The sequence below is a fragment of the Bacillus rossius genome, chromosome 16, assembly GCF_032445375.1.
Source record: "Bacillus rossius redtenbacheri isolate Brsri chromosome 16, Brsri_v3, whole genome shotgun sequence".
Lineage (NCBI taxonomy): Eukaryota > Metazoa > Arthropoda > Insecta > Phasmatodea > Bacillidae > Bacillus > Bacillus rossius.
In genome coordinates this window covers 11,802,861-11,820,680 of record NC_086343.1, presented here as the reverse complement: position 1 = coordinate 11,820,680, position 17,820 = coordinate 11,802,861, and the positions used below count along the sequence as shown (strand labels likewise).

General features: G+C 40.2%; 1 protein-coding gene across 1 annotated transcript in view; it reads left to right on the top strand.

Annotated features, from left to right (window-relative positions):
* The window catches only part of LOC134540309 (protein patched), a 118,692-nt gene that overhangs the window by 8,145 nt on the left and 92,727 nt on the right, over positions 1 to 17,820 (top strand). Inside the window, exon 2 of the mRNA XM_063382969.1 lies at positions 10,857 to 11,049. Coding sequence (XP_063239039.1) covers positions 10,857 to 11,049 — 193 coding nt within the window. The remainder of the gene's footprint in view (positions 1 to 10,856; positions 11,050 to 17,820) is intronic.

Genomic DNA, 17,820 nt, shown 5'->3' with positions numbered 1-17,820 from the left:
CCGCCTATCTGAAAACACAAACGATGTGCAGAGTTTCAGAAAAAAAAAACGCGATTTGAAAACTGCTCAAGATTAAGTTTTTAAACTGTGTTTTTTAGAAGAGTGAAAATGGCTAAAAACGCATGTTTTCAGAGTAATTTGTAGGCGTAAAACAACCAGTACAGATTAGTGAAAGCACTTAAGGGACTTGCATTACATCTTTATAATTTCTCGGCCATATAATGTCTCGGTCACCGCTCAAATTTCACAGTTGTCCTGTGACGACGAGAAGACTGCGCGCCAGTCCAGAGGAGACACCGCGCTAGAAGCACCAGCGAGCGTCGCGCTTATCATCCCGCCTCACTAACACACATACACCCCTGGACCGGGCAATTTTATTTTGATCTTGCTCCAGACTACACATGTCGATGTGAAACTGAGTAAGTGAATAAATCCCGATTAAGAAACAGTTATTGTGTTACCTACTTTCGAAATGTAACTTCGTCAACTTTAAGGTGTCGTTTTGCTTCTAACCCAAGAATCAAATATGTTAATAACAGGGATGACAATGTGTAGGATTTACAGGGGAGGGAGGGTATATCCCCCCCAACCCCCCGGAATAAAAAAAGCTTAAAAATTCTATCATTCCCACCAACTAAAGTAAAGATTTGAAAGCAAACGACGGGAAAAGTACATGTACTGAAAAGTGTATTTTAAGTAGTATGTCAAAGATTAATTTGAAAAAAAAAATATTTGGTTACTTGAAATATATATTATTTTATATTTATTAGCCTCTGATTATAATGAAATATTGCGGAAGCGGAACCCCATAGTGAGGCTTTTACATTTCAGGGCGGACATACCCTCCGCGATTTACGCCCTTGTTTAACAATGCAATAATTTTTTTTTTCCTTTTTTCAATCTGCCTTTGAAGCTCCACGAATTAAATTTTTTTCTTTCGTTTATAAATATTCATACAATAATTTCGAGACGTTGGAAATATTATTTTGGTTGTTCTGGGAGGGTGCATGCCAACCATATCCCCCCTCCCGCATTCATACATCACTGCAATCAGTCGTCTGAGCTTCGTGTATCGGGCCGCTCAGAGGCGACAGACGATATCACTGTGTTCTACACAGGATGTCCACAGTTAGTACTTTCGTACTAGATATAGTACTTTTATAAGTTTTTTAGTGGTCTAGTACATTTACGCTCAGATCTAGTACTTTTTTTTCTTTAAGAGTGGGATAAATAACTACTAGAAATTCCAGCTGCTTGAAGCGTAACATGTGCGCCTGATATTGTACGTTAGACCGATATTGCCTTGAGTCCCTCGCGATAGGCGACACTTCTCAGTCCCACGATAAGGACCGAAATGGGTGGGGTGGCACTGCGAGGCAGTCGGATTTAGTTTTCCTTGCTGTCGCTGTGTTAGCTTGGGATATATGAATGGATGTTCATTTATAAATGGCGAAAACAAACGCATGTTTTGTAAATGGTACCTAATGCTCGTGGTAAATTGCATTTGTCTGTGCGAAGAAAACGGAATTGAGGTAAAAATCTAGCAAATTGGAGAGAGAAAAATAAGTAAGTACACAAATAATTTATAGTTTTCATGGGTCGTTTTCAGTGTATAGCTTCAGGCAGTGTTATTAATAAAAACATGTGTTTTTTACCTTGATTTAAGGTTAAAGGAAAGCACAAAGACTGAAAAAAGTACGCCAATTGCAGAAACTACATCTGAGAATGCTAAAAGCAAGAAGAAATTACGTTATGAATAGTTTATATTGTGTATTTTATTTTGTAATAAAGGAAAAACCTTTTTACTTCAGTAACTACTATTCATTAAATATATACATGTGCTATATATGTGACAAATTATGTATAAAATACATTTTAGTGTTAAATGGGATACTACAAACAAGAGATACTTTTAAATGATACGCAATGAAACAACATGATAGCTTTGAAAACTTGTAATATTTTTATGTATATTATCAATTTGTATGTAACCACGAGGTAAACTATTATAACATTTATTTTGTTTACAAATCAGCTTTACAGTTTTGTGTAATTATTCGTATTTTGTGCTGTGCTTATAGTGTTGGAACTGCAAAATCTGTAAAACTTATCCCGCAATAAATGCTTTGCAAAGTAATATCCCACGGTATATTTAGTTCATTAAATTTTTATACAACTATTATTATTTGGTTGAAAATAAGATGTATGCCAAGTAACCTAAAAGCAACTAAAAATTATTAATTGTATATCCACAATCCAGTTAAATATTTGTAAATAAACTGTACTATAAAATATATATATATATATATATATATATATGTGCAAAGAATACTCTAAGAATAATGTAAATGAGGTGCACGCGAATGCAATGACAAGAGAAATGCAGAGTTACCGACAAGACATGTGTTATCGAAAACCAGACCTTCCTCTACACCCCTTCCACACATTCGTAAACAAGGCGACAGATAACAGCAGGAACCCGATCACTCTAATGGCGAGGATTATCTACAGCGCTCGGGTCTTGCTGAAGGGATGGAATAAAAGTGTCCTATCTCCAAACAGTGAAGTGGCAAATTTTCGGCTCAAACATGAATGTGTAGTGACTTACGCGTGTGCAAGTAATTCGCAATTGTATGAAGATAATTATTTCCAAAAATCATATACTATAAAAGAATGTTACATGTAAATAGTTCAGTTTTTACTCTTTTGTTATTCTGATTACTTTATTTTCTGCAAGTTGTCAAATTTGCGCTAATATAAACCTTTTTACTAATTAATTTTGCTTATTAATAACAAAATTAACCGCATTCTGACAACTGGGATCAGTCATTATACATTTCCTCAATGATGTGTAAAAATCTCATTCATCTGCATTAACTGGTTTGACCTCTACTTGCCATCGCATTGACCACTAAAACAGCTCTAAATGAAGCCCTTTATCGCCCTCTTAATATAATAATATTACAGTAACTCCAATATGTTTAATTATTAAGCGTAAATATTTTTAAAAACTATGGAATGTATGTGTGTGTGTGGTGTGATAATTTAAGTTAGAGCATTGCAACGTCATAATAACTTCCTAAATTGTTAAAAACCATGAACAAAATATAATTTAGTACTATTTTTTTTCAAATCTAGTACTTTTTTCTCGCCTAAGTTGGTACGAAATATTTTTTCCTTGTGGACATCCTGGTTCTACAGCATCGTCGGGTGTTGGCAGGCCTGACTGCAGATGTCTGTTCAACCTGTCCAGTTCCACTCACAATTCCCCCCCCCCCCCCCCCTTCATCGCCGCTGATTTTATAACCAGGATTTGTAAAACCTGATACTGACTTTCGAAACGAGTCGCCATTTCCCGAAGGCTTTATTTATATCCCGTGATGAGATGTACGTCGGCTTAAAATTATTATTATTATTATTTTTAATTCCTAGTTCATGTGTGCTTTTTTTTCCCGTGCCTTGATTTTATTCACTCGTGTCGTACGTACTGTCTTCCGTCTTTTCGTCTCACGTTATACGTTGAATTTCAAATGATAGATAATAGTACACTTCTTCCCCAATGGCATTAAAAACTTAAAAAAAAAAAAAAGGTAATGCCGGCATCGTTCGCGGTGTTGCGTTGAGATTGGTTTCGTGGAAAATATATATATTTTTTTTCTTTTCCCCGGCTGGGAAGGGTGATGGAGAGAGGGGTGTGCGGAGAATGGGGACCCCATCGGTGTAGCTTTTCCCCCGCATCCGAGCCGCCGACAGCTGTGCCCGCCGAGAAAAAAGGAGGAGTTGGGGGGGGGGGGACTTTTCTGTTCTGGCACGCCCTGTATAAAAAAGAAGACGGGCCGAAGGGAAAAGGACGAAACGGAGATTTCCTGTGCTTTGCCTCTCCGGGTTTTCTCTCGTCGCCGAGGTGCGCGCGCGGATGCGTGTGTGTGTCTGTGTGTGTGTGGTTTGAAAAGACGCCCTTATCTCTCTCTCTCTCTCTCCCCCTTCTTCTTCTTCTCTCTCTTCTCCACCAATTCCTCTTCCTCCGCCGCGCCGCTGTTTGGCCCGGCCCCGGAGGTTTGACGTGACGCGACAGGACCACCTGGCGGCCGCGCGCGGCTCTAACCCCGGCGAGCTGGGTGGGCGGCGAGAGAGAGAGAGAGAGAGACAGAGAGAGCCTGCCCGTGACGTCATCGCCGTCGGGCAGGCGCGCTGTTGCCACGTCTCCGTCCCTTCTCTTCCTCGCTGGGGCGCGTTCATTCATTCATTCCCTTCCTTTCCTTCGCGCGCCCGCACCGCCGACCAGCGGGTTCATAGTGAACACACACACACACACACACGTTGCGGTTTTACGGAGGCGCGGTAAACGACGGAAATTTAAACGGAGATTACCGCTGCGAGTAGCCACACGCGAATACGTACACGACTTTTTTTTTTTTTTTTTTTTTTCGTTTCCCCTCCGACCATTGGTGACGAGACAGCAACCTTTGTTTATGAATAGGGACGCCTGTATTTCGCGAATGCATTTTCGTGTTCAAGGTATTTCACAAAATACTGTAGCTTTTCTCCTGTGGTTATTTGCTGAGGTCGGTGAGAGGTGTCGTCCCGCTCTTGACGGGACCAATGAGAATGTGGTCACCGTACTGCTGCATTCTCACAATTTGCTATGACTCTTAGAAAAAAGCTACAGTGTTTTGTGAAATACCTTGGCATGAAATGAAATCGCGAAATACAGGTGTCCCTAATTATGAACACACATTTCTTCGGATGGTATTTACTATCGCATCCTACGTTGAACTCCACGAGTATATCAGTTGGTAGTATGAAACTAATAAAATATAATTTGCAAAGTTTTCTTTTAACATAGTTGTGTGTGTTAGGGTGACAATCTATTTAAAAACTGGAGTGTGACGTGAGCAGTAATTGAAGTTTGGAAGTGTTACTGTCGTTAGTTATGTATATAGTGCTGATCTATGATTTCATTTTTTGCTATGGCAGTGCATACGTTTGGCAACACTGACGACACAAAATTGTGTTCTGCAGCTTTAGTTTGAATCATTATGAAACAAACCAGTGGAAACTTTAAATGCTTGAAACAAGGAAAAAAAAAAAAAAAAAAAAACAAGTGAGCGAGTCTTTCCAGTATTCGCCACGGATTTTTAAACATCTAACCTCAGTAAACGAGCAAACACATTTGCCCATCTTGTTAAATTTCTCTTAACAGTTAATACTATAAAGTTACCACACATGTTAGAAGTTATACTTCTAAGACATTGCTAAAATATTAACCTGAAACATTTAAAAACATATAGCCTATAGCTATTACAATACTAAGTATATGTTTGTATAATGGTTTTTGTTTAAACGACTGAAATCAGTCTGTTAGTACTTCCTAACAAACCTTAACCGTATTGAGCTGATTCAACATTATTGTTACATTATAATAAAATATTAAAATATAATCTTCCAGTGACGTGATTTGAACCATGCCCCTTTGATCGCTCTCTCTACAGCTGTGCTACTTATTCTCTTGCGAATTTAGGAGGAAAAAAATGTATTATAATGATTGAAAGGCTAGTTTCTTAGGTATTTCAAAACATGTAATAACTTTTTATATGACTATTTTAGTTTACCAAATATATTCCAGGGTTGTTTACCCATCACAAAGTTTAGTTAGCACACCAATACTTTGGTATGTCTCCTAATGTTTACGACAGTAACTATATACGCGTTTATGTTGCTAAACGACGGTCCGCCATCTTTTTGGCAAATTTCCGTTCACCGACTTCCGTTACATTTTCACGAAATTTCTCGTACAAACTACCGAGAGCTAAGATTGTTACACAATACAATTTCTAAGAATTAATTTATACTTCATTATTGAAACAAAATATTCATGTTATGCTGTCATGATATCTCATTCGACAAATACTTTAACTGTAGAGTGGTTGCTTTACCTTTTACGTCATGGATCTATACCGTGGCTCACAAGTCTCACGCATCATAACGGAACACATAACGCATGCCGGCTCGTAATCATCAAATGCGGTACGTGTTTCGGTAGTGCGTGGAGAGTAACGCATTGTCTCCGCAAGGTTTCGTATTCAGCCCGCTCGGGGCCATATATGAACACACTGTGGACTAAGCCCGGGTTTATAAACTACGCAACAAACGCAAAGACGCAAAAAAAAAAAAAATTTGGTTAAGATAATGACGTTTTGAAACACTCGTTTATAAAGTACGCAAGACGCAATAAAAAAAAATTAAAAAAAAAATAACGCAGCGCCATGCATCGGCCAACTCTCAACTTTTTGCTTTGCGTTTCCGCCTTGTCTTTGAAGTTAAATTTTCCCAAAACCTTTTTAAAGATTCAGATGTCACTTGTATAGAAGGATACTAATTTTTTGATCACACGCATTGATGTTTTTAACTTTTTAGATTATTTAAAACTAAATAACAAGTGTCAAGTCCCTCAAAAAGATTTTTTTTAAACTATTTTTGTCACAATTTTTTTTAAACTGTAGGTACACTCTATTTATGATATGGTGAGACTTTTTTTTTTAACAGTGCCTCAGCGAACCATACTTGCCTGACAGCTTTATAGCGTGATTTTAAACAAACGTAAACAAATTCATATAGCAGCAGTATTTATTTTGTTAATTTGATATGATTAGTCGTCTGTCGAAATCTCGATTGCTCACTGTTCACCTGAAATAAAAAAGTTTCACATTCTCTTGAACAGATTACTGGTAGAGTAGGCACTGTATTTTTTATTTTAGCCCGTCTAGTTCCTGGAGTGCTTCGTGAATTCGCATATCGAATGTTCTGAGATTTTAATGATGTCATAATATTTAAATAAGCTCTGTCTTTATGTCTTCTCGGACGAGATTGAAGATGAGTAGAGACCCGTGAATTTCGCGGATTCAATGACCTCCAGGATAGACTCCAATATTCTCTACACACTCGGGCAAATGCCAACTGTTCATTGGCTGTTGACTTGTGAGTCGTCTCGACTGGGTGGCCTGTGATTCGACATTTCTATGAGTGAGGGTCTCTAATTGGCCCTCAGTTCTCCAGATTAACAGAGAACCAATGACAGAAGCAGCACTAAGGTATAATTATTTGAATTTTAGCATAACACTAAATGAATCCGCGAAATTCACGGGTCTCTAAAGATGAGTTAAAAAAGGTCGTGTCTGATAGTTTTTTTTCTCTCATTTTCTCCTAAATGGCTCGCAGTAAAAAAGTATTTTTATTTACGTTAATGTGCCATGACATTTCACAACTGGTAGATGTGTTTTTATGTGCAAGCATTAACGTACCCCAGTTATACCACCAGTCGTCTTCTCGTTTTTTTACATTCAACCACAAAAAAAAAAGGAACATGAAATGCGTTAGGTTGAGTAACCTGTAAGCATCACACTCCAAGGGCGATTTAAGAGCAATAAAAATAAACCTTTCCGTTTCACAATCATTGAAATAATAAAAAAAAAAGTTGTTTCTCAAAACGCACACAAAAACTGTGGCAGTTTGTTACAATTTGATCGAAAGAGTTAAACGGCATTCAGTAAGAGAGAAATTGATGATTAAACATTATTAAATTCTAATATAATGAGAACGACAAGGCTCATAATAAGTCTTAATAGAGAAGTTTTTTTCTCTCTTCATATTATGAGACACTACGTACTAACGGCCTTTATGTAATATTAATTTTTCCTGCCGTCATAGTTTTAGGATATTCATGGATTAATTTAATATAGCTCGGTATTCAAATTATATTTATAATTTTTGCCCTTTATTATATATATATATATATATATATATATATATATATTTCGAAACGTCAGAAAAGCTCGTAAAATTATTACAGGAACCAAAAATATGACTGTAACGTTCACAGTAAAAACACGGAAAGCCATTACAAATGTTTGAAACTCTTTTTAACGTCCTTGTCTTAAATGGCACTTTGTTTGAATGACCGCAAAAAAAAAATCCTAGTAGTTGTGTAAGTTACGAGAAAAAAAATTGAACAGGCAGTATCGTTGTGAGAGTGTTAAAACCTCAGTAATTATTCACGGGCCTACGTAAACTTAACAGTAGTATGTTGCTCGTTAACTTACGTACGCTAACATGACGTGTTATTACGTGTGGGGCCAAAGAGCAAGCACTTTTCTCACTTCGTGTCTGTTTACTGTTCTCATTGTGCCTTCATTTCTAATTCCTTAACTTAGTGACGCTCGCTAGCTTAACAGTTTACCTTTTATTATTTACTAAAAATAAGTGCCACTTATGAAAGGTAGATAGCGCCTTACAATATAACTGCTTATGATTCGTCTTCTTAAGTTTGTTCAAAGAGAGCTATTCTCTCTGTTTTGCATATTTAGTGGCCATAAATTGAATCATACATCAGGCATTTTAAGCTGCTTAATTAGTTGCATTATTATTGTGAGAAAAATAATATTTATAAAAAAAAGGGGGGGGGGAATGGATTCTCGCTGCCCCTCCCTGACTGTGTATTCCTTTGCTTGTTACTCGATAACGTCGTTATTAGTGAATTGATTTGGATAAAATTTGGAACAAGGTATCCTGTATACTGCATTCACAGAAAAGGTAGCTTTCACCCAGGAAATAAGCATTAGTTTCTTGAAGGAATAGCCATTAAAATGTTCGTGCTTCATTAGCACAGACTGTTCGCACGTGTTACGAAATAAGTAAAAGCACTAATCTTTTTATAACTGATATTATATTACCATTGGTTTTATATGGGTTTACTTCTAACACTCTAAAAGTAACACACATCGTTAAGATTAATTGTCAATATTCTTCAATATTATTTGGGATAATTTTTGTTTATTTGATTATCGTGTTCCAATAATGTATTTACAAGCAATTATTAACTTGTTCTGTACTTTGGACTTTGGTTTTGCAAGTTCGATCAATTTTTTAGGTAATAATTTGTGTTGTTACGTTTATCGTAGATTTGTTTTCGTTGTGATTAGATCATTCTTTTTTTTTTTTTAATCAAATAAGAGCTGCGTTCAAATTCAATTGCTAAGGGCCTTTACATTACTTTGTGCCCTTGAGAACTGCGTGCTGTGACGTCATAATGACGTTCACCATGTACCCTTGAACGCGCCTTAGTAGGCAATGGCCTGAGTGACGTCACTGTCTTGTTCCTTTGGAGTGTTTGTTGACGGATAGAGGTGTCCCGCTGTAAGAGATGCGAACTTCTTGAAAAAGGTCTCAAGTGGTCAAAAAGTTGTAGACGTGGGCGTAGATCAGACAAAAAAAAGGGGGGGGGGGGAGGGGTAGCAAGTCCCCTAACTGGAACTAAGAAGCCCCTCACTGAGGGGGCCCGCTTGCAAAATCGTGACTGTGAATCGGTGTTGATAAATGTAAACGTCAAAAGTATTTTCCATGGAAAATTTTCTGCATAAAGTTTTCTTATTACTATTGCATGCATATAGACTAAAATATGGGTTGTGTTCAACATACAAGCACCCTGACCAAAGATGAATCATGTCGGTTTAAACACCCCCCCCCCCCCCCGCGAATTTCTCGGGCCCACCTTACGAATCCAACAGATTTGCGCCCCAGGTTTTAGACATAGGGTACCAAGGACGTATTCAGTTTAAAAAAAAAGAGGAAAGAAGGAATGTTTTGGAATTCAATCTCTTTCATAGGGGTAGAGGGTTATGCCATGGACGTAGCAAGGATTCTTGGGAAAGGGGTCTAGGGGGACGGGTCGAAGCGATAAGAATATCTTGAATATACCTGTTTCGTTGGGGATTGGTGAGCGTAGTAGCCCGGGGAACCACCCCTGGAGAAAAAAAAATTAACAAAGTTGAACCTCGAAAACATATCTTTAGGCTATCTTTACAAAACACTTAAACTCTTATATAAATTTTTCCACTCACAAAACTACCACTCCTAACAAGTGTTTAAGGAGAAGGCCTCTCTTTAAATTTTCATAATCAGTGGCCCAAAAATGAAGTCGTACTGTTATTTCAAGTTGGATAAAGAGGTTTTTTTATGATTTAAAAAAGGAAAAGGGGGGACAATAAATTTACAGGACTTCAAAGAAAATTTTCAACTGGAAGAGTTCTTGTCAAAATTAGGTATAATAAAAATTCATGACATGGCATATGGCCTCGTGTCACGGGCCTCTCTAGTAAGTAAATTTAGGGGGGGGACATGGGATGTAAATATATTTGGCGTTGAGAACTAAAAATATACAAATAGAATGTATTGTAAGTAATGTAATAATAATAGTAACAATGTAATGATAATAATGTAATGTTGAATAAAGAATTGTTTAAAATGAAATGAAGGAAAAAAAAATTACCCTAGAGTGCTATTGTGTCCCCTCCACAAGAAATTTTTGGAGGGGACATATCCCCCCCCCCCCATCACCCCCGCCAGAGAGGCCCATGCCTCGTGTCAGTGTGACCTTTGAAAATATATACTGTATAGAAGTCGCGAGTGGATAGGATTTACTCTACGTTTTTCAGAAGCGTATAATGAGCAGCTTGGGAACTTCACCGCTGCAGTGCGCTGCCGTAACGTCCTGTATCGTCTTAGTTGTTATTTATACGTTAGAGCGCAGCACTATCGTCCGCTGTCATTCCCCGCACCCCTATTCCATTATTCACTGCAGCTCAACGTCGTTCAACAGGAGGGGGAAGGGGTGTTTGAAGAGTTGGATACTTGTCCGCTAGGGACCACCACAAGTCGATGCCCTAGAGATGGTGGCGATTGCGGCGGTGAATTAACCAACTACCTCAAAACCGTATTAGAATTTTTAACCTGGGCTGGCGACTTCTATACAGTATATATATTCAAAGGTGTGACGGACGACTGTTGGTGCGCTGTTGCAGGGCGCTGCGTCTGGCAACCGCGCGGCTCTGTGGGCGCGCGGGCTCCTGCAGCAGCAGCTGTTCCAGCTGGGCTGCTTCGTGCAGCGCCACGCCGGCAAGGTGCTGTTCGTGGCCATCCTCGTGCTGGCCACCTTCTGCGTGGGGCTCAAGTCGGCGCAGGTGCACACGCGCGTCGACCAGCTCTGGGTGCAAGGTAGGCCGCCCTCCGACATCCTCGTCCCGCAGTCGGTGCCTGGGTGTGTGTAGCACAGCCGAGCTTTCAGTGGCGTAGCCAGGATTTGAGTATGGGGGGGTGTTAAGGGATCGTCCATTAATCACGTGATGTTTTTTTTTTTTAGCAAATTTTAAACCCCCCCCCTCCCCCCTAGTGATTTGTGGTGAGGTTTTAGACTTACCCCCCCCCCCTCCATAAATCACGTGTATTTTTTGGTACAAAATATTTTTAAAAATTTCAGAATATTATCTTTAAATATAGGTATAATCTAATTTAATTCTGGAAAATTAAGCACAGCATGTATATTCGGCGCCAAAATCATAGTCTTACTGGCGACTGGGGCAAGCCGAGCCGGGTGGTTCATGTTGCGGCGGGCGGGCATATTGTTGCCTGGCTACGTCGAGTCAAGGTCACGCGTCGCTTTTCGGTTTAGTAGAAATCATGCGAAAAAATAAATACACGTGATATCTCTCTACACCCCTCCCCCCCCCCCCCCCCCTTTGTGATATTTAGTGATTTTTCCCGACCCTCCCCCCCCCCTTTTCGAGCCTCACGTGATTAAGGACGATCCCTAAGAAGCGGAGGTTCCGGGTGTCCTTCCCCCGGGAAAATTTGGATTTTAAGGTGTAAAATAGTGCTATTTTAGCAGTTTTCGGTACTTAAATTTAAATATTGTAATGATGAAATTTGTTTGAGTGATGAATAAGAAATAAATAAAGTTTTGGTTCTAAAGGGGGGGGGGGGGGTTCAACCCCTAACCCCCCCCCCCTCCGGCTACGCCTCTGGGTGTAGAATTATATAAAAATTGGTTCCGTTTAAAGCAGAATAGACTTAAAAAAATACCTGATTTTCGACAATGAAATTTATTAAAATACAGCTCAACTCTTTAAAATTTACCAAATTGTTAATACTATTTAATTTCTCTTTGGCTGCGTAAAATATGATTCGCGCCATCCGCCACAGATAGCAGCACCGTGTTTACACATTTACGTTCCACGCGACTCCCGTCACGTTCAGGAAGTAACTCCTGCGGAATGCCGTACATTCGAGAGCTAAGATGTTACGCTCGGAGGGTGTAGCCGAGCCTTAAATCCATTCATTCAATCTCAGGGGTGTGGGTACTGCGGGTGTAGCGTTGTTCCAGGGGGAAGGGACGTTGTTTTGTTAAGGCTCGGAACACGTGCTTGTCCGACGCAGCGTCGCGCCGGGACCCATGCGGGTGCATTGTTGCCAACTCGCCGGCATCCCCAGGCCGGAAGTGACGGGCCCCCTTGCGCTGCCTCGCTCACCCCCTCGACCCCCCCCCCCTTTTTAGGGTTCACGGCCTACCCGGACACGCATACAGTGTGCTCAGCTCCAAGAAAAATACACGCGATTTCTAAACTACTAAAGATATCCGAATACCATTTAATTTTTCGCTGAAAACCGATAAGAAGTTTTTGTTTCCGGATTAAGTTTTTAAACGGTATTTTTTTATAATAGTTAAAATAGCTAAAATACGTGTTTTCAAAGTAATGTTTAAGCATAAAACACCCTGCACAGATTCTTGAAAGTACTTGAGGGACTTGAATTTCACCTTTATCTGTATTACTCCGCCATATAATGTTATGGTCACCGCTCAGATTCCACAGTTGTCCTGTGTCGACGAGAAGACACCGCGCTAGAAGCACCAGCGAGCGTCGCGCTTATCATCCCGCCTCACCGACACAGATACAGATCTGACTATAGGCGGGCGTCTATAAGGTACTCACATGCATTGTTCAGTCATATAAAATGAGATTACCTACGGAAGCAATTTCGTGACTGCGTCCATCAGTCCGCCAATCACGTGACCCGAAAAATTATATCCACCCCTCTGTCAAAAGTGTGGTAACATCATTCTTTTGACGGACGGACGAATAAAATTGCTACCTTAATTTTCAGCAAGGTTTTTGCTTGTCAAATCACTATTATGTAGTGATACAGTTGTTTTCATGTGAATATAAAAAATATCTGTAATTCTATATAAATATTTGTTTCATTTACAAAAAAATTGCAATTTGCGAGAACCCAGGTAAATGAACATCAATTGATCGACCCAGGACGTTAAATGGCGGGCAAAAATGTTAATTCATCAATATTTACCTGGCGTTAATTTTACGAACAACCGATAACAATTAGCAGGTTTATCGCGTTTCTCGGGGTACAACGTTCAGTTTGTAATCCCATTTCGATTGTGGAAAACACTTGTTCATTTCGTAAAGACTTTTTTTAAAGATATTATGTGTTGTTTCTGCCTAAAATGCAAGGGAGGTGACGAGTTGTAATTTTTAGAAATAGTAGAAAATAATAAAAAAAAAAAACCAACACATGGTAGATCGTGCTGTAACACACACACACACACACACTGTCAATTAATGTTACTGTTGCATTTAAGAGCCACCTTTAATGCCAGTTTTTGTTTTGTTTAGCACGTATTAATTTTTATTACAGTCTAAAATGTTTCTAAAGCACAAGTTCGAAGCGGGCGCCTTTGGAGCCGTGTATTTTTTTTTTCTTTCATTCCTCTTTGTCATGTGGAACGAGAGCTGCCCCTGCGGTGGTCGGGGCAGGCCACCCACCAGGCACACGTGCGCGGTAATTGCCTGCTCTCCAGGGGCGAGGTGGGATCGCCTTTGAGCCGTCCACCGCCGCTAATGCCCCGTGCTAATTCATTGTACTCTGGTCGAGTTCCGGCGGACAATGCCGGGAATGTCACGGAATGAAAAAAAAAATGGAAGTGGAGGGAGAAAAAAAAACCCTAACCAAGGAAAGGAAAGGCGGTTGGTACATTTTGAAAGGCCATTTGACTATACACCTCACAACGGTCGTGCAGCCCATCTACCACTCTGAACGACAAGAAGACTTTCTTTTACCTGTGTGATGCAATCGTTAAGATCATCAGTTACTATTTTCGCGTATTCATCGAGAGCAAAGTATACTTGAAGATCATGTCCATTAGCTGTAAATTACAGATTAGTATGGACCTGAAAAAAATTCGCTGTTTGAATAACCTTGAGGATATAGCCCACAATCCTACACGGAATGGGGAAAATGTTACGTGTTCATGGGATGCTCATTTGTGAGGCGTCTCAACTTGGTAGTCTGTGATCTGACACTTCTCTGGTTGAGGGTTTCTCACTGGCCTAGACTCCTTCCCACAAACTGTGAACCAACAGCGAAAATTCCATGCAGGGAAAATGGTTTAAACTGTAGCCCACCACGAAATGAATCCGGGATTCCATCCGGTCTGTACAGATTGGCCAAAAACGTCTCTCAGCAAGCCCTGCACTATCCTGAGTCAGTAATTAAACAAGGGAGAAGAAGTGTCGACCCAAATGAGCGTTGAACTCGATATTCTCGTGGGTGAGGAGGGATGCTAACGTCTCCGACCACCCGGGCACATACACGGTGCGCAGAGCTTCAGGAAAAACAACGCGATTTGAAAACTACTCAAGATATCCGAGTGGGGTCTGCTTACGAAAATCATTTAAGAGTTCGCTGAGGGCCGAAGAGTACTTTTGATTTCGGATAAAGTTTTTAAACCGTATTTTTCGAAGAGTTAAAAATGACAAACGCACGTTTTCAGAGTAATTTTTAGGGCGTAAAACAACCAGTGAAGATTCTTGAAAGACATTAAGGGACTTGCATTACACCTTTAGCTTAATTTCTCGGCCATATAATGTCACAGTCACCGCTCAAATTTCACAGTTGTCCTGTGACGACGAGAAGACTGCGTGCCAGTCCAGAGGCGACACCGCGCTAGAAGCACTAGCGAGCGTCGCTATTATCATCCCGTCTCACTAACACACACACACACACACACACCCGAGGAGGCGGGCCCCCTTAAGTGCCACTTTTTTTGATAACGGTGAGATTCGAGACAAGTTACGCGACACGTGCTATAGATGACCTCTTGGAACCACTTCGCCGCTTGTATCGGCTCCCAAAAGACTCGCGGAAGCCAGCCGACGCAAGGAATTTCGCCCCTCCTCCTTCTGCTCCCCCCCTCCTTTCCATCCATGAACCAAACTATAACCCGTGACTAGATTCCCCACTCCCCCCTTTTTTTTCTGCTACCACTTCCTATAGATCCGCTTGACCTTGTGAGTAGCGTTGGCGTGTGGCCGACCACGTAGGTGGTCCCCCTCCTTCCATCCCTCCCCCCACTAGCATTCTCGTCTCCCCTGCAACATCGTGCCATTATCCAGTGATCGCTTTCCTCTCTCTCTGTCTCTCTCTCTCTCTCTGTTTCATCGCTTCATTCAGAGTTCCGTGCTCGCGACCAGAAAAAACGACGCACCGGCCATAAAACATAAACCTCCCCAACCCCCCCCCCCTCTTTTTTTTTAAAAAAATCCAGGTTTTTCCACCTCGGGCAATTAGCTAGATTAATATTCCCTCACTTGTAGTGTATTAATGGCTAGCTCTCCCCCTTTCTCTCTGTCTCTCTTTCGCCGTGTTGGAAAACTTTAATTTTCATGTCGTTAGTTTTGCCTGGGGGGGGGGGGGGTGGTTTATGGATGTTCACAAAATTGCGTGTTTTGCTTTTACTGTATGCAACACATGTTCGTAAATTGCGGTGCATTAACTTAATGGTTGGCAAGGAATGAAAAAAAGTTTTTTTTTCTCCCCATTTGTTAAGGAACTTCTTTCCGGAAACGAAACCCTGAACCTGTGGCAAAAATCCCGCTTGCTGGGAAATCAATACAAACTCGAAAGTCTTACTTTGTCTGGACTATAAAAAACGTGCTTCAAGCCTACTTTGCTACCGAACGGATACCGCGAAAATCTTCGTGTCTCAGCTTGTCGCGGAAGAGGAAGATTTCGTCAGCAAGCATCGTGTGTGTGTGTGTGTGGCTGTGTGTGTATGTGCGCGCACGCGTTCATGCCAGGGTTTTAACGACTCACCACCGCCCCCCTTATCCGCGCCTTTTGAGACCCATAAAACATCTTCCTCCCTCCCACAAACATCCTCGCCGGATGTAAACAAAGATGGGACGCGTGTGCGAGGCGCCGGAATGGCCAGTAGGATAGGAAAATAAAAAGGGAGAGAGAGAGAGAGAGAGAGAGAGAGAGAGAGAGAGAGAGAGAGATAGAGAGAGAGAGAGAGAGCTTCGGAAATATGGACGCCACATTTAAAGCGGTAACCTAGCTGGGGCGCCAAACGACGTGAAGTCTCTGGAACGCGCAATTCACAAACCGCTCGAGATTTAATTCAAAAAATTTGGCTGTCTGTAAAGTCGGTTTACGGATGATATTTTAACGCGACGTCATGACAAAACATTGATGAAATGATTGCATACTTTTATGAATAAAATTGAATCATATTTATTTTAATAATAAAATAATACTTGAATTTATACTAGTAATCAGATTTTTAAAATGCAAGAATAATTAACCTTTATTGCCGAAATTGTTGTTGTAATAAGCAATGAAAACCACATTAAATTTTCACATCACTTTATAAACAGTCGACGAAACAGTTCACGTGTTTAGATGACTTGTAATTAATTTTAAAAACTGGCGTTTAGCTATAAATTTTAAATATAATTATGAACAATTTACCATATAAATAAACTGTAATCAAATATCTATCATCAATTATATGAATCACCATAGTTTTTTTAGTCAATTGTAACATAACCTATTATTACTGCACTCGCCGACAGCGTAACGGAACAATGAGCGTAACGGGACACAGCGTAACGGAACAATGTGCGTAACGGGGCAATTTTTCTTGCGTGCAGCCGGCGTTCATCGATTTATTGGACGTTGTCACGTCAAAAAAAGTGTCTTAATAACTGGAGCCCGGGAAAGAAAAAAAAATACGCGGGTTTATTCGACCTCCGGGACAGACTCCACACAGTGCGCGGTATTACTCTGGGGGAAAATGTCTCCCGTTTCATTGTCCGCCGACTTTGTGAGGCGTCTCAGCGGGGTCGGCCGTCATTCGGCACTTTCTTGGTTCAGTTCCCGTCGCTGGCTCGCAGTTCTCCAGATCAAGTTCAAGTTCAAAAGTCTTTATTTATGCATTTCTTTTACATGGGATTGTACAGTAATATATGGTACTCCAGCACCCAGTGCTCTTTTACCAACAGGGAATACATATTTAGTAAACATAACTATTCACACATATTCATACATTTACCTTTACATTATTTACAAGTTTTTCGGTATTACCTTGAAGGAAAAGTTTAAAAAAACCTTCTGCATTGTTTGGAGCCCGGGGCTCAATATTTTTTTGTTCGTTTGGGCACTAATTTTAGGACGCACTGTATACAAGTGTGTTTGGTATTACATGTATTATAATAACAAAAACAAAGCACTACGCAGAAATGGTACAAAGGACGAATTTTTTCCCGTGTATTCGTGATCAGAAATAGCCAGAGGCAAGCATTTTTTTTTCGCGGCGAAAAAAAAAACCCGGATAAGATCATTGAATATTAAACAATTCGACTGTTTTGTTGTATCATGCTTATTATGCGCGCAGTTAATACTGGAAGGGTATTCAGGGAACGGTATTGGGACAACACAAAGCATAAATGCCTGTGTGAGAATCCGAACCCACTATTACTGCGAACACTATTTCGCAGTGATACAGTTGTTTTCATGTAAATGAACAAATATCTGTAACTTTATATGAATATTTCTGTGCCATTTACACACACAAATATATATATATATATATATATATATATATATGTGTGTGTGTGTGTGTATGTGTGTGTG